This window comes from Malus sylvestris, chromosome 15, assembly GCF_916048215.2.
Source record: "Malus sylvestris chromosome 15, drMalSylv7.2, whole genome shotgun sequence".
Taxonomy (NCBI): Eukaryota; Viridiplantae; Streptophyta; class Magnoliopsida; order Rosales; family Rosaceae; genus Malus; species Malus sylvestris.
Genome location: NC_062274.1, coordinates 4350921 through 4378325, shown reverse-complemented (window position 1 = coordinate 4378325; position 27405 = coordinate 4350921). Strand labels below are relative to the sequence as shown.

At 35.2% G+C, this 27405-nt stretch overlaps 3 protein-coding genes and 1 long non-coding RNA gene across 5 annotated transcripts; 1 reads left to right on the top strand and 3 right to left on the bottom strand.

Annotated features, from left to right (window-relative positions):
* Positions 1-5658: 5658 nt before the first annotated feature.
* LOC126601722 (transcription factor RAX3-like) lies at positions 5659-7456 on the bottom strand. The gene is made up of 3 exons (XM_050268471.1): positions 7247-7456; positions 6968-7097; positions 5659-6782 (listed from the first exon to the last, which is right to left on the bottom strand). The coding sequence occupies exons 1-3, from the start codon at positions 7380-7382 to the stop codon at positions 5795-5797; spliced, it is 1254 nt and encodes a 417-aa protein (XP_050124428.1). The 5' UTR covers positions 7383-7456; the 3' UTR covers positions 5659-5794.
* Positions 7457-13058: 5602 nt separating this feature from the next.
* On the bottom strand, positions 13059-16013 carry LOC126604952 (uncharacterized). The gene is made up of 3 exons (XR_007616791.1): positions 15692-16013; positions 15188-15399; positions 13059-14433 (listed from the first exon to the last, which is right to left on the bottom strand). It is a non-coding gene; the product is annotated as an uncharacterized LOC126604952 (long non-coding RNA).
* A 1125-nt stretch (positions 16014-17138) lies between these two features.
* LOC126605428 (uncharacterized) lies at positions 17139-23801 on the top strand. Of its 2 annotated transcripts, XM_050272832.1 has the most exons (4): positions 17139-17477; positions 17568-17801; positions 18172-18382; positions 18796-23801. In XM_050272832.1, exons 2-4 carry the CDS (start codon positions 17616-17618, stop codon positions 23667-23669), a joined length of 5271 nt encoding a protein of 1756 aa, XP_050128789.1. In that variant the 5' UTR covers positions 17139-17477; positions 17568-17615; the 3' UTR covers positions 23670-23801. The 2 variants fall into 2 exon arrangements, with proteins under 2 accessions (XP_050128789.1, XP_050128790.1); XM_050272833.1 differs by having other exon boundaries at positions 17139-17801.
* Positions 23802-24061: 260 nt separating this feature from the next.
* LOC126605429 (branched-chain-amino-acid aminotransferase 2, chloroplastic-like) lies at positions 24062-26809 on the bottom strand. Its single transcript, XM_050272834.1, has 9 exons — positions 26568-26809; positions 26244-26320; positions 25747-25930; positions 25446-25622; positions 25199-25330; positions 25019-25117; positions 24719-24931; positions 24524-24636; positions 24062-24337 (listed from the first exon to the last, which is right to left on the bottom strand). The coding sequence occupies exons 1-9, from the start codon at positions 26643-26645 to the stop codon at positions 24223-24225; spliced, it is 1188 nt and encodes a 395-aa protein (XP_050128791.1). The 5' UTR covers positions 26646-26809; the 3' UTR covers positions 24062-24222.
* Between the last annotated feature and the right edge of the window lie 596 nt (positions 26810-27405).

The following is a 27405-nucleotide window of genomic DNA, read 5'->3' as shown; positions in this document are numbered from 1 at the left end:
TCTATGATATAAAGAAGAAATTGATTGTGAAATAAAATTGTACGAAAATTAAAACAAAAACAACTAAAGTCTTACTTCTCGAGGATGAAGTAGTTTTTCGCTATCATTTTTTGGCAAACAAATTTAAAGTAATTATGGAATACTAAATATTCAATAAGCATGTGTTAAATTTGCTTGCGTGTGGCATTGGATAAAAGATATACAACCTAACATTTAGCTTTCATCAAACGCATAAGCATTAGCCAAGGCCAAAACCCTAGAGCAAAAATAACAAACGACAAACTGTCGCAATGCAACCAAATAAGCCAAATCAATCGGACAAGTGAATTGTATGTTAAAAAAACTATCATATCCTCTCCTTATCTTATTTCGAAACCCTAAACCAATCAAATTAGCACAACCCTAGGCGGCTCTATCTTAATTCTAATTCTAATTCTTCACCTCGTAATTGGTATATAATTTTGAATATCGCATGCAGAATTAGCACTCCAGCTCTGCAGTCTTTTTGCCATATTATTCTCTGATGAATTTCTTTTCATTTTTTAATACAAACCCTACAAACCCACTTTTTTTTCTGGTCCAACAGCTGAACAACACGACAAACGTGCAAGAATTTTTCATGTTAGTGAGTGTCATTATCGTTTTATAATATTGACAATTAATAAATATTATATTTCTTGCGGATTATTGTGAATTAAGGATCAATTTTTTTGGATTTAAATATCTAAGGGAGGTTGATTCAGTTGATTAAATAATTAAAAAGCAGTGACACAAGTCGTCCTTTTGCTCTTGTCACTTCTAGGCCTCATTCACATATTCATAAGTTAATATGTTTAATTAATTTTTCTGGTGTTTATTATCGTCACCAAGTTGACGGGAATTTGTATGGTAACCACAAGAAGTCAAATTTTGAGACGTTGGTTTTTCTTTGAGGACTTTTCTGTTCTGTTTCTTCTTTGTTTGGGATATTCCCTTTAACTTTACAGAAAGAAATTAGATGAATAACTAGGGATTATTTTAAATTCGTATTAGCCCTCAGAACTGTTAATGTCTCCTTAATTTGCTTGCTGGAGTTTGTGTATGTCCGCTTTATGTATGCTTATAATTCTAGTATACTATACTGAAAGCCAGAGAGACTGTATATCTTATGGATATGTTTTACCTAGATCAGATATCCCACTTACGAGCTTACATTATTCCAAAAATTAATTAATTAATAGCTCATTATTTTATCTTTTTCTTTTTCTTTTTTTTTCATAAAAAATTATTGTATGGTACTAGCTAGAACACAACTATGCAGTATAATTTTTCACATGTTATAATATGAGTTGAATGACTTGTTTATTTATTCTTTATGATATAATACTCGTGTTCGAGAAATGTATGAATTGGTTACCTTTTAAAACCGTAATGTTTTCATGATTGAACTCATGATAATTAAGCAAATAGATGAATATGCTAGTGGAATCAACTTAAGTAAGAACATTTTTTTAAGGAGAAATTAGGTTCTCATCCTTCATTTTGCTACTCCATTGATTAAAATCCTATTCCTTTTCAAATTTTTATCAAGGTCCTTGGATATTAATAACATCATTAATTATTTCAATAATAAAATATTTTTTAATTTCTAAATATATTCATTTAATTTTAAAAATGTTACAATTAGTATATTTATATTTATGACTAATTTTTTTATCATATATTTTTATTTTTAGTTTTTAAATGTAATTCTTTTTTAATTTGTACCAATTTTCTTTTCAGTTTTAATTTGTACCCATATATTAATTTCTTTTTGTGCCCATATTTTTTAAAGTTTATTTGTATTTGTACCCATATATGTTTTTTTTATTTGTACTTTTTATTTTGCTAAATGTACCCATGCTAATTATATGTACCCATTCATGTAAAACTTTTTAATCTTAAAATGTACTCATTCTTAAATATACCAATTTGTTATATGTAAAATGTACAATTTTTTTATATAAAATCTATTCAATTTTTTTCTAATCCATTTTTAAACTTATATGGGTACATTCATTCTTTTTTCTTTGATTTTAAAATGTATCCATGTCAAGTTTAATCGAAGAAATTTACTAATGTTATTAAGCCTAATATCTTTCTTTTTTTTTGTGATTTTGAAGAATGTACCCATGTTTTGATACAATAATTTTTTTGGTTAATTTTGGATGACCCATGTTTACACACACACACTATAGTATTTTTATATTTTAATATTTTTAATCCCACAAATTATGGTTTTTTTATTTAAAATCTCATTTCTATAAAAAACAAAAATTTCTAATTTTTAATTTAAAAAATATAGTAATGTACATAGAAATAAATTATCACATTAATTTCAGGGACCTCGATCAAAAATTAAAAACCAACAAGGTTTCAATCAAAGAAAATTCATAACTAAGGACCGCATCCAAAGTCTCATTTTTTTTTAACTTTGAGTTCAAGAGTTGGTCCAGATGATGGGGCCAACTAATTTGAATCGCTAGCTTGAAGAGGCAACTATACTACCAATTTCAAAATATGTCAACCGATTCTAACAAATCGTGACCATGGCTTACCAAACATTAATGCAAAATTTGCAATGTCAACAGAAAGTAAATATTGTAATCCAAAGATTGCAGTTTACAACTGTAATCGACTTTTGCACTTGTAGCAGTCAGCGAAGACCTAAGAGATCATTTGAGTCCAGATGACAATGTATTTCTTTGACCTTCCTGACCAAAGCTACAAATAACTACATAATTAAGTAATCTGGAGGCCATTTCAAATATGTTGGGCATAGCTAGCTAGATGTTGTTTGACTTAAGATTCGAATATGGTCGATTGTCTTCGTGGTTAGGGTATTTGTATTATTTTTAGTGCACTCAAGTTTGAATCCTCCATCATTCTCTTATATTGTGGTTTACATTAGAATTACCAATTGTAATGAAAAGGAGACTTAAATATTCTAAATTATGAAAGAAGATGAGATCCATCTATGAATTTATACTACTTATTAATGGAATACACATAATGTGTAGGTTTCATCTAGTAATAATTATGATTATGAAAAAAACCCTAGGGATCTAGGGTTAGATTCCTAATTGTTGGAAAAAAGAAAAGCAAAAGAAAAAAGTGGATTTGGAAAGTAGAAAGGAAGAGCTTGATAGTTAACAAGAGAAGCTGGAAGCAATAAATAATTGTGGTAGTTAAACAATAAGCTAATGATCGAAGACCAAAATTAAGCAACTTACTCAGCTAATTAACATCGGCCTGCTGTATTGATCTAGAAGAAATTACTGTCACTTGATATTGATTGAATTTAATTAAAGCATGTTCATTTGACATCCATTGCTCCAAGCACATGCAACTCTTTTGACTGGTGAATTGATAGTTATTGCATACCATATATGATTGGAGCTTGTTACACAAATATCGAGAGCTTGATTTAAAGTACTCAAAAAAGACCAAGTCATATACGAGCCTTTCTTATTTTCATCCTCTTTTATATAACTTACATGTAAATATGCACATATCTCAGATCATGTGGAATTTTAAAGCTTACTCAGAAGTTCCTTTATTTTCTTCATTTATGTGGAATTTTTATGGTTACGCAGAGGGTTTCGAACGCTATATCTCTAGCTTATTCATACTCATTACCCTACCCATCCATACCATTAACCATATTATAAACTCAGTAAAAATAATACTCAAAACACCAATGGCATTGATTTGCCTATAGCTAGCAGTATAACAAAAACTTTGAATCAGTTATCTTTGGAAGTGTGGATGTATTGATAGGTGCAGATGAATTGTTCTTATGTTATTTATTATTTTTTTTTTATTATTTTTTTCTTCTGAAGAAGATGAATTGTTCTCTAGATCTCAGTCAACATTGTGTTGGAAATTTGAATAGTTTGAGTAGAAATTTCTTTGTGCCATTCCCAAAAGATTTTATCACTTTATAAGGCTTTGTCCTTTATAGAAAGTGATTGGAGTAATAGGCATGGAGACTAAAATTGGGCTCACCCTTGGGGTTGGGCTTTGGGGTGTACTAATTAATTGGTAATTAATATATATAATTAATTATAATTAATATATAATTAATATATATTTAATTGTCAAAAGATGGGCCTTGGGCTCTAAGTAAAGATGGGCTCTAATAATTAAATTAATTATTTATTTTTGGAATTAATTAATTATTTTTAATTTCGAATTTAAATTAATTAATTAATTATTTTTACCAACAGACTCATCTTTTCAGATGAAGTCTGAAGTGTGAAAACGCAGAAACAAAAACACCCTTTTCAGCAGATGTCTCCCAACAGATGCATCCATTCCTCATACATGTTGCGAACAGGTATAATCACATTATATATACATCCATTTGCATGACATTTAAAATATAGAAAAATCATAAATCTTCTCCTGCAATCATAAACATCATTTATGAGAGAACCACATTAATATTCGCCAGAAGTCAATTTTCCGGTGCTGGAATTTCTGACTTAGATCGTTGAATCCTGGTGAAGCAGACGTCCGTAGAACTACAAGCACTGAGTAGGGACGAAATTTCTGTTTCAAGGACATTGTGGTACGCAAGCCTCGATCTTCAAGTTGTTTGTTTTTATAATTCGTATTCTAGTTTATATTCTGTTAATTCTTATTGCATTTATTGTTTATTATCATATATATTTAAATCACAGATTGTTGACTTATAACCAACACATTGTTGGCTATACATTTTGTGTATATATCTAGTTAAGGTTGAGTATTGCATGCACTTATACACACTAATAAATACTGAATAGGGTTTACTACTTTGTCAATATTCAAATCTAACAAAAAAATTGCTTAATCAGAAATAGAAATTCAAACAAAAATATATATATATGCAATTATGTACACATCTAGATGATGTGAATCATCAACTAGGTCAAAAGCTAAACCAAATGTTTTGTGTGGTCAGACTTCAAATATTTTGTGTGTTCAGACTTGAGAGAGAGGGAGAGAGAGAGAGTGGGGATGATCCATGCATGTATTAAAAGAGAAAGTCTTACAAACTGAAGCACACCTTACGTGTATTAATTACTAAATTTTTTTATAATACTTGAAAATTAAAACTGTTATATAACAGTAATAAAGCTGACAGTCTTAAAAGTTTAAATCATACAAAAAGTATGAAAGTCTGAAAGACATATGATTCTTACAAAGCATGTGTGTCATTCAGAACTGGTAAGTGTTCAAAACTCTCTCTCTCTCTTCCTCAACTGAAGACATTAGTTTTCGAGCCTTACTACCTTGATTTCATAATCCTGGAATGCTGATTCATAAAACTTGTTCCAAGAAACTGCTTTCCTATCTTGGTTTCCAGTGAACATGCATTTTTACCAACATATATAAGTATAAATTAATAACCACGCTGGCAAGTGGCAACAAATACATACCCTTTTCCCCTATTCGTAAATTTCTTTGAAGAAATGCTGATCTCCACCATCTAAAATCAACTGGAACAACACACTGAAACATGCATGTTCTTTCAGTCAGAGAAAAAGCTTTACAGTACTTGACAAATCAAATTTGCGCCAAGTAGCTAGTAGGGCTTCAAACTCTGCTAATTATACATTAACGAAGAAATTCAGTCTGAAAATTAACGGAATATAGAAGAAGAAAGAAACAAACATATCATTTAATGAGTTTATTGTTAGGGTTTCCCTATTTGGCGCAAAACATCACCGATCACCCTATTGCTACCAAATATTAACATAACATTAATTGAATGTACACGATGATCATCTTATAATGGCACCCCAGGGTAACTACTCATCAACTGGTCGTTGGCGAAACCACATTCTTGGACGGGTGCGGCCGGCATCAGTCGGTCCATGCCGGCATTATAGTCGTCTGAGGAGGAGGCCACAGGAGGACATCCCAGCATCTCACCCCACCCAATACTTTCTCCATAGCTACTAACAATTCTATTATTCATAATCATCATCTCATCCCCATACAAGTACTCCATCCCATCAAATCTCTGTTGGTTGTCAGTGTTGTTGTTGTTGTACACCGCCATCTCCTTTAGCTGATCAGTCACATAATTACCGCCTTGCCCTTGAAACATATTATGCATTATACCATTACCAGCTCCATCAATATTATCCGTGTTGACCATGTAATGTGTTTGTGCAAATTGATGAGGGCTAATGACATCAATGTTGCTTAAGGCCACAGGAGCAGAAGAACTGTTGAGAGCATGAATCCCATGTCGAGGAACTAATAGACTTTGCATGTTCTTTCCAGAATAGTGCTCATCCATTTGATGAGTAGGAGTAACAGCAGTAGCGGCATAGGGAATGTTATTATTATCATCAAGAACTTGAAAGGTTGGTTGAATATCGGTGGAGCTATCTTGGGTAGCTTGATTAGTATCATGATTAGAACTAAACCTCCCTCCAAGCTTGATGAGCAACTTTCTGATAGAAGCATGGTCATTAAAGCAAGGCTGTTGTTGTTGTTGTGGTAGTACTGTGGGTACTGCAAGCACTGGAAGCTCCGGCCAGTAAGAGTTTTGACCGTCTGCGGCCAGAATGCCAGAATGGGAGTTACTGTTTCCCCCAACACCGCCTGACCTTTTGATGATGTCTTGTTTAACTAGGCCCGATTTACGAGCCAGCTGATGTTCTTTCCGCTGCCTACCAAGAAGCTTTTTCTTCAGCCTTGTGTTCCAGTAGTTCTTTATATCATTGTCAGTTCTTCCTGGCAGTTGTGCTGCAATTATAGACCACCTACATATACACATACATACATAATCTATATTTATGAAATAATCAAATAATTAATTACCCTAGCTAGGAACTAAATTACACTAATTTACATGTACATGTGTAATTGATATTGTGGTTATATTTATATATGCTTTTTTTCATTATATAAAAGCGATATTCAACGCTAAATTCATGTATGTGTCTACCTGCTCCCAATACTTATGTAGAGGCTGCAAATTATGTTGTCTTCTTCTTCAGAAAACCCTCCATGCTTGATATTTGGGCGGAGATAATTTAACCATCTAAGCCGGCAGCTCTTCCCACACCTCTTAAGCCCTAAATCATCCATCAGAGAATTAAATTAGCAAAAACCTAATTTCATCTAATTTATACAGCTGGTAACTTCTAACTAATTAATTTGATATAGATTAACCAGGACACTAATTTGAGCAAGAGGAAGAAGAAGAAGGTAGAGATCTGCATACCGATCTTTTGTGGCAAAGCGATCCAGTTACCGCCGGTGCCATGTTGCTCGATGTAAGACTTGAGCTTGGCATCTTCTTCAGGTGACCATGGACCTCTCTTCACGTTGGCTTTATCACAGCAAGGAGCTCTCCCCATCTTTACTTTCTTGTTGGAATCTAATTGGAGCTAAGATAGCTACCTTGATATACTATAGGATAAACAATTATTCCACATTTATATAGTATTAGTAACAACTTTTTGGAGAGAGAAGTTTTTGAGAAATTTGTGTACGTGGACCATTGTCATATATTGTTATTAGTTCTTTCACATTATAATATATGTATTTTTTTGTTAGTAAACTTTAAAAGTAAAATACATTAATCATATCCTCTATTTATATAATAATACATAAAATTATACATCACGTAACATATGTTTCCGATACACATAAATTTTGAGAGAGAGGAAGAGTAAATTGATTAATCGTAAATTGTGATGAAAAGGGATAAGTATGGTTCCCGGAACGGGGCCAAGTGGAATTAAAAAAGGGTGTGGCAAAAAGAAGTCTGCTTCAATAGAAAATTGGAGGAAAATGAGTGTGCCAGAATGGAAGCAAGAATTTTCTTCTTGTCTTTCTTAGTCTGGAATCACCTTTTTTTGTGTGAACATCAGGTTTGCTGATTTTCTTGGAACTACAATTCCAATAAGATCCTCACCGTCTAATACTCCGGGACATATATACACACTAAGCACATATTATTATAATACGCCCATGTAGTTCTATAGGACATATATTTTTTTCTATTAACATCGAATCTACGTATCATATCATTATACTCCTCAATAACTATTATACGTAAACTTTTAAACTGTGTGAATGTGTATTATTATACGTAAATGGCGTTTTATCGTAGTGACATAAAGTAATAATGTTTATGGACCATGGTGTAGATTTGATCTCCATCAATTCTCCTATCCCTTAACAACAAACTATTTAACCCACTAATGTTATCGTTTGCCAAAAAAAAAAATGTATAAAAATGTAAATATATATGGTTAATTAGAGTAATTGTGTGTGTATATATATATGTATATATACATATGTATTCATATATATGATATAGTTCCTCCTTTGAATTTAGGGTTCAAGTGTTCGGTAAAGAGAGTAGGGTGTGAATTCAATAATACGAGCGTTTTAACCGTTAAAGTTGATTTGAAAACTTGTTAAATCTTTTATTTTCAATTACCATTCATCTTTCGTATTATCGAAGCCAAATCCAAATATATCACCGTACATAGTCATATGTGCACACGTAGCCATTTGAATTGGTAGTTTTTTTTCTCTTTTTTATTTTTTTATTTTTTTTGGGGGGGGGGAGGGGGGAACAACTTGCATTGTCAGGTGTACCATCAATGTAGCATTCTATGTCATAATACAATGTTATATGAAAATAAACTTACACTTATATTAACATCAGACGTCAAAATTACGATATATACTCTTACGATAAAAGGTATTCTTCTTCTTTTGGCATTGCAACTTCCATTTCCATCAATAAAAGTCAGCCTTTAGGGTTACGTTTACCCGAAAAAGGTAAATAAAAAAAACTATATTTGAACCAACTAGCTTAGCTAGCTAGAAAATTTCTAGAAGCAAAATGACAAACCGTTAGCAAAGATTGAAACTAAGTGGACATTAGGGTACATGATCCTTTTTGGTAGGTGACCAAATGACCAACAAGAGGAGAAGAATGCAAGACAAAGAGAAACCAATTTGATGACATTGATGGCTTATTTCAAACCCCAGGAATACGCATTGCATAGGGCGGCCTAGGTTAGGGCAGCCCTATATCCTAGAGGATATATGTATATATAAGCAAAGCATGATGAATCATGTTCGCGCGGCCATGCATGCAGCTATATACGATAATATTACTTTTCTAATTTTCTCTGATGCGCATGGAGCATGCATATCCCTTCTTTAATATGCTCTTTGTGAGTTGTAGTTTCTCTTGCAAGCCCTAGATTAAGTCTCCCTCCTTAGAAGGGGGTTTGTGGACCAACTTACCCTTCTCAAAGGGCCAATATAATTAATGTTATTAGGGTTTAGACTTTTGCACAAGTTTGGTGAAATTACGTATTATTTGACTACAAGATACATGCTAATGATTTTCCATTTGTTGTTTATTTTAACAATAAGACTTTTTAAGCTAGTCAAATTAAATGGGGATTAACTTTCCAGGCTGTGATTAGTAATGACATACTCTCCAACAAAAATAAAAGTAATTAGACATACAAATTTCAAGTCAACTTATATGGCAAAATCACCTGTGAAATGCTATTCATAGTTTCTCAAAAGTAAGTTGAAATGTAAAATAAATATCAGGGCAAAAATTGTTGAAAATGAAAATTTTAGGGTAAATTTCAAAATGCTCTTATTCTTTTCCATAAAATTATAATTATAAGAAATTAAACAAGATGCAATGTTGACTAAAAACTGGAAATGGGATTATAAAAATAATATTTTACTTTAAACTAATTTAAATTGCAAGGGTAAGAATTCAAAATCATATGAGCACATCCGCTCTAACTAACGTGACATGCAGAAATAAAACAATCTTTAACTAAACAAATTACAAACCCAAAGATCCACAAGGATACAAAAATATCCCAGATCTTACTTCCTCATAAAACTACAAAAGATATAACTGAAAAGCTAAAACATATTCCCCCAATTGTATTAGAAAGCAACTACTATAAGAGTTAATGAAATGAGCAATACATACACCTATTTTTACTTTTCACATATAATTATTAATTTTTTACCATTAATTTTTTTTAATTCATTTTAATCCGACAATAAAAAAAAGTGAAATATAAATATGAACGAGTGAATAACACACTACTCTAGTTAATTAGCCAGTGTAACTAGAGGCCAAAGCAAACATCAAATTCAATGTATAATTAGAGTTGGTAGTGGTAGCTATAGGGGGAAAGTGTCAAATATCTGGCGTCATTTGCTTGACCTCTCTCTCTCTCTCTCTCTCTCTCTCACTCCCGGTTTTCTTATGTAATGATGTTAGTGCTTGACAGATCCGCAGCCATGCATAAAACCAAGGCAAAGAAGCTGTTTTCTATCATCGGATTCTAAATTATCAAGTCTATATATTAAATTGCACCAACTATTTACTTTGGGAAATATTTTTGCCACTTTCTCTCCATGCATTCTTCTTGCTTTTTCCGGTCTTAGAACTGATAAAAAAGTGATATAAATGCAGAATGAAAAGAACAAAGTGTGAAAATCATTGCCTCTTCGTATATCATTTAAACGTCTTTTTATATTTTCAATCTTGAACGGACCTACATGTTTTTGAGGTTGAACAATATATTAAAATAATATTATTTTCTTGACAATTTCTTGTAGGTTCGTATGTAAATTATATTCTTTACAGCTAGCTCACCCCATCTTCCTTCTCCAGGCTTTACCTTATCTTTTCTCTGTTTTTGACAAGAGCAAAAAGTATGTATATTTTAATTTGGTGAACAGCAAAACAGTCCCCATGGTCACGAAGTCAGCATAGCTGTATCTCCCACGCAACTTGAATCAAATTTCTTCTTTCTTGTTTCTGTTTTGTCAAAAGCAAACCAACCTTCAAAGTTGTCAACCCCTTTTACACCATATATTACATGTTTGAATTTCGATCAAGTTTCTATACGTCATGGGATAAATTGGTCATGTGAATAGCACATGAGAAAGAAAGAGTAATTCTTTAGTGCTAACTAATTAACATTATCAACGGACGTCATTGAACGATGTGTAGATATATTAGAAATCTAAGATATAGTACTATAATATAGATAAGTAAATATGTTGTTATAATATAGATAGTTTAGTAATGCCGCATGAGTCCATAACATGTAATGATCACACTGAAAAATCTCTTTGGTTGAAGGCTTGAAACCACCAATTTTTGCATCATGTGGGAGAGTTTTGCAAACCTTTAATTTGTGGGTGAACATGGTGTAATTAGAATATAATTTTCCCATTTGAGTAGGCGATTAGATGACCATTAATAAATGCATGGCTGCCTATGCTGATGCATGCATATTGCACTATGACCTTAGACGAAACATATGATGAAAGTTCGTGTCCATGAACAGATGGCAATGACGACATTGCAGTCATATATGATCCCATTTGGAAACTCTGAAGGGTTCAATTAAAGGATAATCTGGATTATTTTTCACATTCAAAGTTGGCGACTCTCCCAGTTTCCTGATCTATGTTTCAAAATGGACGGTATTATTATACAAAATTGATAATTAAGGGTCAATTCGATAACCATTTCGTTTTAGTTTATCTATTGCACTTGAGAAATAAGAAAGTATACGAGGGAGGAGGGATAAAGAAAGAAGTGGTTCGGTATGGGATCCCAAACCTAAAATAGTATACCGAATTCAAAGCCGAAAATTTTCAGGACGGGAATTTAAAGACCAATCCCGAACCGAAATTTAGGTATTTCCAATTTTTGGGACTCCCGAAATATTTTCAGTATTTAGGGATGGTTCGGTCTTCCCAAATTTCATACAAAATTGAAATACTAATCATTCATACCAAGTCAAATTAACATGCAACCAATAAAATAAGTAACAAATCCAAAAGCAAAAAAATAAGTTACAAACCTAATATGTTCGAAAACTAACAATACAATTTTTTGATTTTGTGTTAAGAAATAGACACATTTGGTTGAGAAGCAGCAGCGTAGGGTGAGTGTGTGTGGGAGGTTCGTACTCGCAAATGTGGTGATAAAGGGTTATGGTTACTACTTGTAAACCACACAAATTATATTGCTACTAGTAGTTAACAACAATTCAAATCTACAATAATATATATATAATATTTATTTTTGGTCCAATATGGGATTAATGTAACATTGAAGAGACAATACTGATTTCTGTACCAAAATTTCGGGATTGGTTTAGTATTTAATCTAAAAAATTTCGGAAATTTTGGTTTGAGCCTTTTTTGGTTTAGGATTGAGATTTTTTTTAGTTTGTTTCGGAATTTAGGGAATTTTTTCCAGCCCCCAGAAAGATGGTTAGAGGGAAGGGAAGAAATGAAGAAGAAAAATAAAAATAAAAATTTGAAAGTAAAAACAACTTAAAATGATTTTTAACTTTTGATTAATTTTTTTTAAGTTTTCATTTTGTGTTTCTTTTCCTACTCCATCGTTTCTCCCATCCCACCTCGAACACACACTAAAACCATAATAATTATCAAACGGATGCTACGTCAATTCATAAGCTAATAGGCTCCATTCTTTCATAAACCTGGTATTTATGCTGTGTTCGTAGGTAAAAAGTCATTCTTTACTTCTTGAGGTTACTATGTTTTCAGACTTGATCATGACTAAGTACTTAAACTACTACCCTAGTTGATAACAGACGAAGGAAGAAGACACAAATACAAGAGGAGCACTACGCCGCTTCCGTTATTGCTGCTGGGTTGGCTGTCGGGCTTGCTTCTATTGGACCTGGGTTGGTCAAGGTACTGCTACACAAACAAGGGCCAAGCTGCTCAGATGTAATCATTTTACACTACAGAGCATTCTAAAAGGTCATAAATCCCTGGCTTCAGGTCCATATATACATCGAGGATTACACTAGAATACAACCAAATAAAACTTGGGAACTTTAACTGTTCACTTTAATGAAAAACCATATTTTTACACTAAAAAGTCAATCCTGGTACTATTCACTTTACCCTTTATTTTGTCCTTATCATTAAAACTCAAAGTTTTCAAGCCCTTTTTCATTAGTTTTCCTATAAAACTTCATGGTTCCGAAACCTGATCATAATTCAAGCCATGAATAAAAATAGAAAGTCGATTCCCTTGTTTTCACTGACGTTGTTTCTTGCATAAAGGCATTGGCGTGGAAGGGCCTAATTGCTCTAACTTGGTACCAGAAGGCTTTTCATAAACCCGACCAAGTTCTCCACAAGTGACGAATGCAGCATTAAGAAACTGCTCATCCTCCACAAATAACTCCCAAGTTCTCATTCATCAGCACACAATCCACTTCACCCTCACTAATATCAAACATTAATCCCATTTGGATAAGCTTGCTCAATTTATCTGCCCCAGTAGGTTCTGCTGGTGCCAAAAGTTCTTGCGTGAGTTCAATAGCAAAAGAAGTAAGAAACTCTAGATCAATTTTTGTCCTTCGGAACCTGATTTATCAATGAGCAGCCGCTGTGAATCCTTCTCTCAAAGAACCAACTTTTGTTTTTTCACTTCCATGGTTGTCGCTGCAGATGGCATTAGTCAACAGTAGACTTGAATTGGTTTGTCACTCTTGGACACTGACAGCATAACTACCGAATTTGCAGCCTTGTGTCTGTCTCTTAGTGACATATTTACCTCAGGACCAGCAAGAATAGCCAGAATAGTCTTGACTAAACCCCTCCCGATCAATCCATTTCTCGCATCAATCTTTTCCCACTGCTCTTACGACTCAATGCCATTCACTTTGCACTCAACTGACTCAGAAATCTTTATAACTCCAAGAGATTCGTAGATTGTAGTCTTCCTGGGTAAATATAAGACAAATTGTGACTCTTGGGAAAGCAAACAAACAGAGGAAAATTTTCACAGCCTGAGAAAATTTTCTTGAGTCGCAAGTCATCAGCAATGAATACTTCCTCTCGGCGGATTAGATGCATTTTCTCCACAAGACATTGTGGCAGGTACTTTGGTCAATTTCTGCTTGAGAGTACTGTTAGCATGAACATATTCCTATATACATGTAATTATGAATCGCAGTGAACAAAACACAAACCCAATTCATAAGCCTGTAGCACAAAGAAGAAACTTACCTGCATACGCTCTATCATCGAACTAAGACCTATTATTAGTTAGAGCAAACTGATTACTGGAGAGAGGAGAAGGTGCACTGCTTGTTTGCTGCAGAACCTGGAATGGCTGCTTCTTCAAGTTCGTATGCAGGTAAGTTTCTTCTATGTGCTACAGGCTTATGAATTGGGTTTGTGTTTTGTTCACTGTGATTCATAATTACAAGTACCTCATAAATGTTGATTCCAGTTGGCTGCAACATATTCCAGGTTCTTTCATGAATCTGACACAATATCCATTGCTAAATATCCATGGCTGTGAACTCACAAGAAACACACATTAAAATCCAATTCCTGCAAGAAAACATTGATATCGTGAGTTCAACTTGATAATCAAAAGTTCAATAGATAACTGGGTTCCTATACAGAATGCATGCAACTCAAAAAAGTAAAATGAGTTGAATAGACTGGGAACTCTACTATTATGCATTCAAAACAAGCGTGTATCGGGGGCTATACAATTTAAATTTGAAAGACGAAAAAATGAAAAGAATTGCAAAAGTCATCTCCTAGAGATGGAAATTTCACATAGAGCCCAACTATTCGGTCAGAAATGAAAAAGAAAAACGAAATCCAAGACCAAATTAGCCTAAGGAATGCCAACAGATCCTAGTGCAGAACATACAAAAATAGCTTGCTAGAAAAGGAACACAAATACAGAATCTCAAAAATAAAGTTCTGCAAAAACATTTATTTGGGATAAAAAATCAGTTCCATAACAACAGATTTGATTAAAAACAAATACAGTCAATCACAAAAAACGTATATTCAACATTCAGGTTCATGAAAAGGAAAAACTGCAAAGCTCAAACCTTTAATGCTCGTTTGATAACCATTTCGCATTTTGTTTTTGCTTTTTTGTGCTTAAGATATGGTGGTAGTATCAAATGGTTATCAACCGAGTGCTTAACTACTTAGTTGCATTCTCCGTAAACACATCCAAATAGGAAGGCTATTAGGGATAGGATTTCCAAGTTCAAAATGTTTACATATAAACGGCTAAAATAAAACTATAAAATGAATCAAATGAAATAAAATTTTAATTTACCTTTTTTCTCCAATAAAGCCCTGCTGCCTCCTTCCCCTTCTTTGTACCGGAAAACTCGTTGCTTCGCCGCCGTCGTGCCGATGGAGAACAGCCTACGCTGCAGATGGAGTCCGTATAGTGGCTGGTGCTCCACTCCCAGTTATGTCCTCCTTTGTCATCACAAATTCCCGCGTTGGTTCTACGCCTTCTTCGTATTCATTATCTTCTGCATTCTGCAAATAAAAAACCCACAAATTAAAATCCACCAAAAAACAAATCCACAAATTAAAATTCACAAAAATAGAAACCCACTACCGGTTTTCAAGTTCCATTGATGCTAGTGTTGAAAAGTTCGAATTTTTTTTAATTTTTTTTAGAAACAGAGCAAAAAACCCAGAAATTGTTTTGATTTTCAAATAAAAAACCCACATATTAATTTCGGGTTTCATTGACGTTGGTAAGGAAAAGATTGAAACTTTTCTTACTTTTTTTTTAAAACGCAGCCAAAAAAAAAAAACCAAAAACCTGTATGAGCTCCACGAGAAAATGGATGTCTTTCTGGTGAAGTTCGGCTGAGAGGCTGGTGACCGCATGGCGAAGGTCGAGAGTTAAAGGGTTTGCTTCTTTCTTCCCTATCAAGTACTTTTTGGTCCTAATTTCTTTTATGTGACTTTAAGCCGAAGCTGTGGCTTTTTCATCTCTGTGGCTCCATTCTGCAGAAACCCAGTTCACATAAAAATTTATGAACGATCAGTCATAAGCTCAGGGAGATAGAGAGAGAAGTCGCTCCAGCAAAATGATGGGGGAGCTTGGTTTTCTTGCTCTGGAGTTTCGGGTGAGAAAAAGAATAAAAAGTCAACATTCAGCATGCAGGGCCGCTGCAATGGCAGTGCTCGGATTTGCCCGGGAGCACTGTTCTAAAAATTCCCCAACCTCACGATTAATGCTTAGGTTTTTGAAAATTAAGAAATAATACTTAGACTCTAAGGTGCCCGCCTAATCTATCTAGGCATCTGCCTAGGTTGCAACTCATTGAGACATAAAATAAATAACTTTTATTTTGTATTTTAATTTTTTTAATAAATTATAAGAGATTTATTGTGGACTTAAATGAACACACATTATATGTTTGTTCTCTATATTTTTATTATGTTACAATACTTCATAATATATATATATATATATATATATATCATTCTATTTCGTAGTTTATGATTAAATTATTTATATTTGAAGTATAAACTAACACTTATTTACATGAAATATAATAGATTTACATAAATCCTCCTAGTCCGTCTTGGCACTAAGCCCCATCTCGTGTTCAGACTAGCGCTTAGTGTCTTTTAAAACTTTATCTGAAAATAAGCTAAAACGCTAAGCCCCAGCACGCGTTTAGACTAGCGCTTAGCGTCTTTTAAAACTTTGTCTGAAAATAAGCTTGAAGAAAACTGAGGTGTTACTCTCAAATTAATTGGTTTTAAATTTCTACTTTAATTGATAACAATAAGAGACTCTTTTATTTTTACATTTTTATAAGCTTTTTATATGATGGATTGAGTTATGAAAAATGTGTGGTTGTTGAGCTTCACAAGTAAATCAATTTGTTTTGATATTATAAAATATATTAAAGTTTTATTATAAACTAATAAGAAATATAGAGAATCAGTTAACGTACTTATAAGCTTTCGTAAGATTTTTTTTATTAATGTGAAATTTATTTATATCATATATCTTTAAATGTGATGAATTTTTAAGTCTAATATGTAAATAACATAAACAAAATAATGTAAACCGCATGTGACTATTAGAATTCTGGTATAAGACAACTTGCTCTAACATAATGAGTTAATTAATGAAGAGAAGAGAAGGTTTGTGCATGTACTGATGCGAGTATTTTTGACACGACCTATCAAGTCTCCCCGCTTAATTTTTTCAATAATGATACTCAATTTGTCTTGTCAAAAGATTTTCATGCAGGATTTAGATTTACACGATTTTCCTTCTCTTCATTACTCTGTCACCACTTTCTCCGATGCAACCTCAGCCAAGTTATACCACCAAACAACCACCTTCTCCTAATTACTGTCACCACTTTCTCCGATGCAACCCCAGCCAAGTTACACCCACAAACTCTTCTAAACCCTTCCTTTCAAAAGTTGAAGCTTTGTTTTTTTTTTCTTCTGGATTTGAGTTTTTGACATATTTAGTAGTTTTTCAGTGAAAAATCCAAAGCAAAAACACCAAGCTTCCCCATTTTTCTGCTGGAGCACCAAAAAAAGGCCAAAACTTTGTATTTCTTAGCAGCAGGAGGGTATGCTTATCCTCTCTTTTGAGCTTATGGCTGATCATTGTCTTAAATTTCTGCATTTCTCACTTTTGTAAAACTGTATTTTCTTGCTAGGTTGTCTGGCACAAACTCTCTCTGCCTCTGCATGCTGACTAGGCCACCATGGCAAACGACGCAAATGAAGCTTTACGTTCCGCTAAACTTCACATAGAAGAGATTAGGACCAAAAAGTTCTCAATAGGGAAGAAAGAAGCAAACCCTTTGACTCTCGATCTTCACCATGCCGTCACTAGTCTCTCTGCCGAGCTTTACCAGAAGGACATCCATTTTCTCATGGAGCTCATACAGGTATTTTCCTCTTTTTTTTTTTTTTTCAGAAAAAGTAAAAAAGTTCAATTTTGTTCTTACTACCGCGGGTGAAACTTGAAATTGAAAACAGTTTGCGGTTTTTTTTTTATGCGAATTTTAATTGGTGGGTTTGTTTTTTCGTTGATTTTTATATGTGGGGTTTTGATTTGAAAATAGAAAAAAATCAAAACAATTTGTGGGTATTTTGCTATGTTTCTAACAAAAAAAAGTGAAAAAGTTTCAAACTTTTCGATACTAGCATCAATGGAACTTGAAAACAAATTATGGGTTTCCTTTTTTTTTTTTGTGAATTTTAATTTGTGGGATTGTTTTTTTCGTGGATTTTAATTTTTGATTTTTTGATTTGCAGAATGCAGAAGACAATGAATACAAAGAAGGGGTGGAACCAACGTTGGAATTTGTGCTGACAAAGAAGGACATAACTGGGAGTGGAGCACCAGCTACTCTGCTTGTTTTTAATAACGAGGTTGGCTTTTCCAGGAAGAATATGGACTCGATTTGCAGCATAGGCCGTTCCACAAAGAAGGGAAAGAGACGGCAGGGATTTATTGGAGAAAAAGGTAAACTATTAACAACTGAGTTTTATTGGGTTTTTGTTTCTTCATTAATTTTATTTGTGCATGCAATACATACTAAAAATTTCACGCATTTGACGTCTGTCTGTACAAATATATATCAGAATTCAGAATGAAGGAATCTCCGAATTGTTTTCTGCATCAGCGAGTTAGGAAGTTTCTGAATTTAGACCTTCTACCATGTTTCCTTCACATGCACACTTTCGACATGTACTGAATGCATAATGTAGTTCTAATTTTAACCGGAGAGAGTTAAATTCTTCTGAAAAAGAACTAGTTGTTTGAGTTGTTTACATGCATTTGTTATAAGAGTTGAGTTATCAATAAGTGCCTTCTGAACTATTGGTCATCAAGTTGAAGGTGAACTGTTGAACTCTTAATACTGGTTTTGCTTGCAGGTATTGGATTTAAAAGTGTATTCCTTGTGAGTTCACGGCCTCATATATTTAGCAACGGATATCAGGTCAGTTTTATGGAAGAACCAAATCAAGATTGTGGTATTGGTTATATAGTTCCTGAATGGGTTAGTGGAAAGCCAAATTTATCAAGTATATGGGAGGTGTATGGTTTCAACAAAATCTTGCCAACAACTACGTTTATTCTTCCTCTAAAGCCTGACAAGGTAGAAGCTGTGAGAGTGCAGCTGTCAGAGCTGCACCCAGAGCTTCTCCTGTTCTTATCCAAGATAAAGCGCATATACGTACGTGGATGTGATCCACAAGAAGCTGATGATGTCTCCACAATCTCTATATTCAGTGAGACTGAGCATGTGAACTTGAGTGATAAAGGAGCCAATTCACGTGTTGTTCAACTTTCCGCGAAAGAAAAAAAATGTGATACTGATGAGTTGTGCAAGTATTATTTGTGGAGAGAGTCATTTCCAGTAAAACCGGGCAATAGAGTTAATACAAGGATGGATGTGGAGGAATGGGTCATCACCCTTGCTTTCCCATTTGGAGAAAGACTGAGAAGGGGAACGTCGTCTGTTGGTGTATTTTCTTTCCTGCCGACTGCAATGGTCACCAACCTCCCCTTTGTAATTCAAGCTGATTTCATTCTTGCTTCTTCACGAGAATCTATTCTGTTGGATGATGTCTGGAACTTGGGAATACTTGAATGTGTGCCATCCGCCTTTGTGAATGCCTTCCAGTCATGTGTGAGAGAGCTCTCCCTCTTTCCTTCACCTGGTCAGGCATTTGAGTTCTTACCTGCTCAAGCTTCTCCGATTCCCACATTTGACGACTTAAGGGAGTCTATTAGAATTAAATTGGAAGGTTTACAGATAGTGCCTTGTCAAATGCTTTCTGGCAGGAATTGTTTGTTCCTGCAGCCTAAACATGCAGTTCGGATCTTGCCAAAATTTAGGGCCCTAGTGCTTCAAATGAAAAGTGAAGGGGCTTTTTCAAGTGGTTCACCTTTATTGAAGAGGGTCTTGCATTCGTCTCTGGACCTTGAAAAATACAGTGCAGTTCTGTACTTTCTAGGTGTGGTATGGGCTAGTGGTCATTGGTACACAGAATGCATCAGATCCTGCAATCTTCTGATGGTATCTGATGATGTCTACATTGATCTGCTTGATTTTATTGCTGATAATGAGGTAATGACGTCAAAGCATATTTCGGTCATACCTCTTATTAAATACATCAATCGGGAAGGCAATTTGCAATTGTGTACAATTACCCAAACCGCAAAGGCGGAGTCCAAGATTCAGTATGCTGAGGAGACGGAAGTTCATACATGGCTGAACAAATGCAATATGGAGTTTGGATGTCCTGATAATATGTATTTCTTGCCAGATAATGTACAAAAAGCTCTTTTAGATAATCAGAGAAGTGTTGCCAGAGAGAAAAAATCAAGGCACGGGATAAAATCTTCTGTCTGCAATTGGCTTTGCAACTATCCAAGAGTGAAATCTTGTACAGCATATGATTATGCTGTATTTCTTTGCAATCATGTAAACAAGGAGCCAGGTCTTGCACTTACACTTGCTAATTTCCTTCATCATGCGCACAAGAAATCCTTCCTTAATGATTATGAGACTTCTTATATTTGTAGAAGTTTCCCGCTTGTTGATGGAGCTGACCGTGTCAGAATGCAAAGAACTGTTACTCTTGTCCCTGCATCAGGTAGCAAATGGGTGAAGTTGTTTGGTTCCCAGAATCCATTTGTAGAACAGAACTATGTTGATATAGGGAATGCTTACGCAAAAAGTAGTATGTTTTTGGGAGACTCGGTGCTTGAGAAGGAGCTTCTTAATTTTATTGAAAAGCACTGTAAAGCTATGGACTTACCCGAGTTGTCTCCTCCAGATGTGGTTTTAGAGAAAGCATCTCATGAACTATCTAGTGAGCAGGCCTTTTTGCTGCTTGATTGGATCAGATTACTCCGGACTAAGGGTTCATCTCTTCCGACAAAGTTCATTGAAAGCATTCGAGGTGGTAAGTGGATGAAGACATACTCAGGTTATAGTTCCCCAAGAAAGGCCATTCTTCCAGATGAAGCAGGTAAATCTATTCTTGATATGATGAAGCATGTTCTGAAGGATGTCTGTATTATAGACCTGGAATTTTACATGAATCGGATCAATCTTTATCAAGATGAATTGAAATTTCTTGGTGTCGGGCATGGATCATATGATGTGAGGAAGCTGGTTACTAATTGCTTAAAGTCTCTTGCTTCTCCTCAAATGAGCAAAGACTGCGCATTTTCTTTGTTGAATTTCATTAGTTTCTGTAGAGGGAGGAATGTGATTGACAAGGATTGGTTGACTGTTATGAAGGAGAAGAAGTGGCTGAAGACTCATCAGGGTTATAGTGCTCCAAAGGGAACTATTCTTTTGCCGTCTGAGATAGAAGTGGAAACCTGTTTGAAAATCACAAATCTTCCAATTGTTGATGAAACATTCTATGGAAGCAGATTAGGTTGTTTCATATCTGAGTTAACGCTACTTGGAGTTGCATGTGGTCTTGAGGAGGTGCAGAAATCGATTGCTGAGAATATGAATTTAACATCAAATCTGTCATCCATGACTGGTAGTTGTGGTTTGTTGATTCTTAAGTGTATCAGATGCTTGGGGTCCGGGGCTGCAAGCTTAATTAACAGGATTAAATGTCAACCTTGGATGAAGACAAATTTGGGTTTTAAAAGCCCTTCAGAAACGGCTCTTCCTGGTTCCCAATGGGGTTCTTTGTTCACTGCTCTCCAGGTTCCTGCCATAGATGCACTGTATTATGGGGATGCAATTACACATTTTGTTGAGGAGTTGAATGCCTTGGAAGTTGTAGTTGATGATTCTGGAGCATCTAAGATGATCGCTGTCCAATTTAATTCCCTAGTGTCTTCTTCTAACCTAGCTCCTTCAACAGTGATGTCACTGCTAGGTTGCATCCGGGAACTGAGTCAAACTATGTCTTTATCGTCCCCTGAACTGATGTGGTTGACATCTGAGAAGTGGTTAAAAACACGACATGGTTACAAGACTCCTAGAGAATCAATTCTTTTTAGCTCCAAATGGGGGTCAATCTCGTTCTTTGTTGATCTTCCTCTAATTGATGACGCGTATTATGGTATCGACATATATAAGTTCAGGGATGAGCTGCAGATATTGGGTGTAATCATGGATTTTGAACAAGGAGCATCATTCGTTGCTAAAGGTGTCCGCAGCCCTATTGAAGGGGAACTACTTAGTGCAGATGGTATGATGTCAATTCTAGAGTGCATTAAGCATCTGATGTCAAGTTCTCTTGATGAGGCTTTAGTGGACGACTTGGTCAGTAATGTCGCAAAAGGCAGGTGTTTGAAGACCGTGAGTGGTTACAAAACTCCAGAAGAATGTGTTCTTTTTGATCCAACATGGGATTGTATTCTAAAGAGGTCGGATGTGCCCAGCATTGATGAATTTTATTTTGGAACTAACATTCACGCATATAAGAATCAGTTGAGAGATATTGGTGTGAAGGTAGATCCTTTGGATGTTTGTTCTTTTCTTTCTGCATTTCTTTTGTCCCAGACAAAAACGGCTGTAATAAGAAGGATTTATAGCTTCCTTAACAAGTTCAAGTGGAGTCCAACAGTTCAAGATAAAAGCAACTCTCAGGTGTGGATACCTAATCCCGAGGGCCCAGGTGTGTGGGTTAATTCTCAAGATTGTGTACTTCATGATCGGAAAAAGCTATTCGGCTCCAGCCTGTTTTGTCTTGACAAGTTTTACAAGAAAGAGCTCCTCCCCGTGTTTTCTTCAGCTTTTGGAGTTTCCGATAATCCTTCCGTCAGTAACTACGTGCAGCTATGGAACAATTGGGCCTTGAGGGATAACTCTCAAGTAACTGTCAGAGAATGCAGCTTGTTTTGCGAATATATTGTAGACAACTGGAATCAAGACATAGAAGATAATCTGAAGCTGAACTTGATCAGATTACCTGCCACAATGTCCACAGTTGAAGAAATATATCTGATGAGTAGAGAGGAAGTGTTCATTGCTGATGACTTGCAACTGAAAAAGATTTTCTCGAGCTTCGACAAGGCTCCTTTGTTTGTGTGGATTCCCAACAGTTTCAGCGAGTTTCTTATTTCTCCTAGAAGGCTGCATCAAATTTATGAATTACTTGGAGTTAGAAAGGTTTCTGACTCAGTTGAGTGCAATGTCAGTAGCATGCTATCGGTGGATCATTGTGAAAAGGTTGATGCAAGAAACGGATTGATAGGAAGGGGCTTAATCAAAATTATTCTCGGTTTTCTTGCTGGTCCCGAGGTAAACATGTCAATGAAAGAGAGACACAACGCTGCTAAATCAGTGGTTATGCTGTCGGTGTACAAGAGCGACAAACCAATTCAAGTCTGTTACAGACTAGTTCCATCTGCAAGTACATCAGTGGAAGTGGAAAAGTTAAAGCTGGTTCTTTGGGAGAAGGATTCTCAGCGGTTGCTTATGGATAAATCTGGCTATGAAAACGGGAAAGATGATCTTGAATTTGTTACGTCTTTTGCTGACGAACTCGCACAAGGATTGTTAGCACAGGCAAAACCCACTGCAGCAGATACATTGAGTAAGATTATCCAAATTGGGTTCATGTTTCATTTCAATGAGAATGAAGTTGATTTTTTGCTGATGAAGCAAAATTTGGAGCTGTTAGTGGAGGATGTGGCGTTTCTCGACAGTGCGTTCCTCTCTTCAGAAGGACCTTCTCGTGTTTACCGAAAGCGTGCAAGCAAGAAGTTGGAGCTTGTAGGCCCTTCCACACCAATGCTTTCCGGCAAGAAACGACGTCAGTGAAAGAGGGGCTTGGCCTCGTATGTTTTCTGTGCTGTAGAATGGATGTATCTGAACAGTTTGTGCCTTATTTTGTATGTACAAAAGTTAGTGGATGATGAACTTCTTGAATCTTATCCGTGCAATTATTACTTACTTTTCCCTCTTTTCTTACCGCTCGACCAACCGCAACAACACACATTAGAGGTCATCCCCATTTATGCCTTCACTATTCACTATTTTAACCAGTCTAAAATGTATCCATTTCATATAATATATATATAAATATATATAATATATATTTATTTTTCTTAAGAAGTTGGAAAGTATATTGGTGTTGTTTTCATGGGGACCAATGCTTATTTTATATAAATTTGATGATTCATATGGGGTTTCGTTTAATTAATAATCCAAGATAAATCGAACACAAAACTGATAAAACTGGCAAACCAAAAAAAGAAAGAGTTCTGCAGTCTGTACAATTGGCCAAGTGTGGATCATGACCGTAATTTTTATCTTTTTACAACTGATCCACAGTAAATTGTAATCTGAAATGTGGTGGTGGGTTGAAAAGAGCTCAGCCAATTTCCACAATCCAGCCTTTCTTATCCCCAATCTGTCCCGTTTGAATTCCTACTAGGGTTGAGTAAAGTTGTGGACATGCAGTCCCAGCTCCCGTTTTGTACTCCATCCTGCACATGAGAGAAAGTCAGTATATTCTTTTCTTCGAGCGATATGCTAATATAATCTAAACACGGAATTTAGATCCAGATGGAGCACATTGCTCTAGCCGACTTGATTATGCCTAGCTATGTATATATTGTTTTCTTCCTTGTCTAAATAAAATAATCGAATTTCGAATGCTTCTATAGTACTACCTTTTGCCTTGATATGTAATGCTGCCCACAGGAGCAACACCAACAGCAGTTCCAGTGCAGAACACTTCGTCGGCTTCACTCAATTCTTCCACCGGAATAACTCGTTCCTCAACCTAAACGCATTTGGAGGGCAGTGTTAGAATCAGTCCATAAGGGAGATAAGAAATGGTGTAATCTATTGGCAGGGAAAATCACCTGGTAACCATGATCACGAGCAATTTCAATAATACTTCTTCGAGTAACTCCCGAAAGAATAGTCCCCGATGTGGCAGGAGTTGAAATCACGTTGCCTTTCACAATAAAAATGTTGCAAGAAGAGACCTCCTCCAGATTTTTGTTATGTACTGAATCGAGATATAGAACATCCGAAAATCCCTTGCTTTTTGCTCTGGTTAGTGCCTTCAAAACCTACATATATCCAGTACAGGTTATAAGTTATAAAGTTAGTAACACATGAAAACCCTAATTCAAAACAGTCGTAATTGCTCTGCTTACCGGGGCATAATTGGTAATGGTTTTGACACCTCCAGCTCCGCCACGAGAGGCACGATCGTACTCCTCCTCCACATATACGTTCAAGGGTGCAGAGCCCTCCTATTAAAACAATGAGTACATAGATCTTACTATAATTAACATACATAACGCTCGCGTCTGTGTGAAAAGTGTATTGCTAACCTTGAAATAATTTCTGACCGGGGAAGCATATGTAAGGAATGTGTACTCAGGTGACGGTGCCAAGCCTAATATGGGGCCACTTCCTAGAAGTAGAGGCCTAATATACAAAGACCCTTTGCCTGGAGGAGGAACCTGTTTTTCGTCATGGCACAGATGTGTAAACTTGTAAATAATTTGTACACAAATTCCATACTCCAGGAAGAGATTTAACTCGAAACAAATAATTCAAGTTTCCGACAGCAATTACCCAACGCTTGTTTGCTTGAGCAGTTTGCTTCACGGCATCAATGAATTGATCAACCGACAGTGAGGGCATGCACATTCTTTCTGCGCCAATCTTCATCCGCATTGCGTTCTGGTCTGGACGAAAAAGAAGGAGATTCCCATCTTTCTTCCTGTGTGCTTTTGTGCCTTCATATATTGCCTGTTTACATTAAGTCAGCCTTTTCAACATCTCGAACTCTAATTATGTTTTCCCCAAAACAAAAATCCTACTTAAGCCTATATATCGAGCGTGTTTTATAACCAATTTCGATTGAAAATCTTACCTGTCCATAATTTAAAACTCCAGCAGCAGGGTTAAGTTCAATATTTCCATAACGCCTAAGTTGGCCTTGTTCAAATTTCCCGTCGTTGGAACATTTCATAACGTACATGTAATCAGTTTGCACTAAACCAAACCCTAGATTATCCCAATCCACATCAGCATACTCATGCTTATCAAGATCATAGCTGCACAAATTATGCAGAAAACATAAAAAAAAACATGCCAATTAACCCACCACCAACGCTTATATGCATATTCCCACAGCAGTGAATGTTAAGATAATCAATCAAATTGACAACCGAAGGTTCTGAAAGAAAAACACGAAATGTTGGAGCATGTGATTTTCAATTCTTTTAGTTCATAGTAGCTACTAATCAATAAGCTATTTGCTTTATAATATAATATCTCAGAATTACTTCAAGCATTTATATGTGAATGATAACGTGGAACACAAGAAAGTTTCAAGCTGCCAAATTTTGAAGCCATTCCTAATCATACCTGTATTCAAATGGATCACTTGCTTGTTCTGCATTCGGTGAAGCTACAGTTCCGAAGCAACGGTAAACTCCAAGATTCTAATTAACACGAGAAAACAGATATCAGGAAAGATTTAAACACGTGAAACATGCAATGTAATATGAGTCGTGTTCCAATTCACGTCTCATAAAACGAGTTGACATTCATGGAACTATAGTACGGTATTAATTAACAGATATGTGTGTTATGAAATGGATAAATTAGTAAGATTATGCGACAACGTAATAAAACATGGAATCTAAAACAGGGGAAATCGAAAACAGAGGAAGTGAAAGAATGATTAACCTTGGACGACGGAGATAATGAAGAAGCAACTCCAAGAGATCGAACCAACTTATGAAACCTTATCGTCCTTTGAATCATGGTTGGTGTTGTCTCTCTGTCTGCCTCGAAATCTCACAACCCAAAACGCGAATCTAGAATTTGAGCAAGGATAGAAAACTTAGAGGGAGAAAGAGAGGGGAGAGAGAGAGAGAGAGAGAGAGAGAGAGAGAGAGAGAGAGGTGGGATAGGGATACGAAGAGAGGGTATCAAACATGGGGAGAAGGATGGGCGATGGGTCACATTTATATCGCGCCAAGTGAGATGAGAGAAAAGCGGGTGGAAAGAGCCAACCCGTACTTATTATATTTGTACGCTCTTTATATACGGAAACTAATGAAAAATATTTGAAAATTTTGAGTTTTAATCAAAATGACAAAAAGATGTTGTAAGTGAATAGTATCAGAAGTAACATTTTAGAGTAAAAATGTCATTTTCGTTAAATGTGAACCATACCAAAAATGTTTCGTTAAAACTCTCATTTTTATATGTAGTCATATTAATGATTTAGAACTTATTTGGAAATATTTTTGAAATGACTGAAAAAGTTTTTAGAAAATATATTTTTGAGTTCCAAAAAATTTAATGTGTTTCCTGCAAGATGCACCGATTATGTGCTTCACTTCCATTTTACTAAAGATTGGTTTAAAAAATAATTTCACAAAAAACGCTTTCAGCCGCTTTGAAAGAACTTCCAAACAAGCCCTTAAATAATGAACATGTCTGATTATAAAATTATTATGTGAAAAGGATATAATAAGTTAGCACCGGATTAGGTTACTAATTACATTGTTTTTCTTAT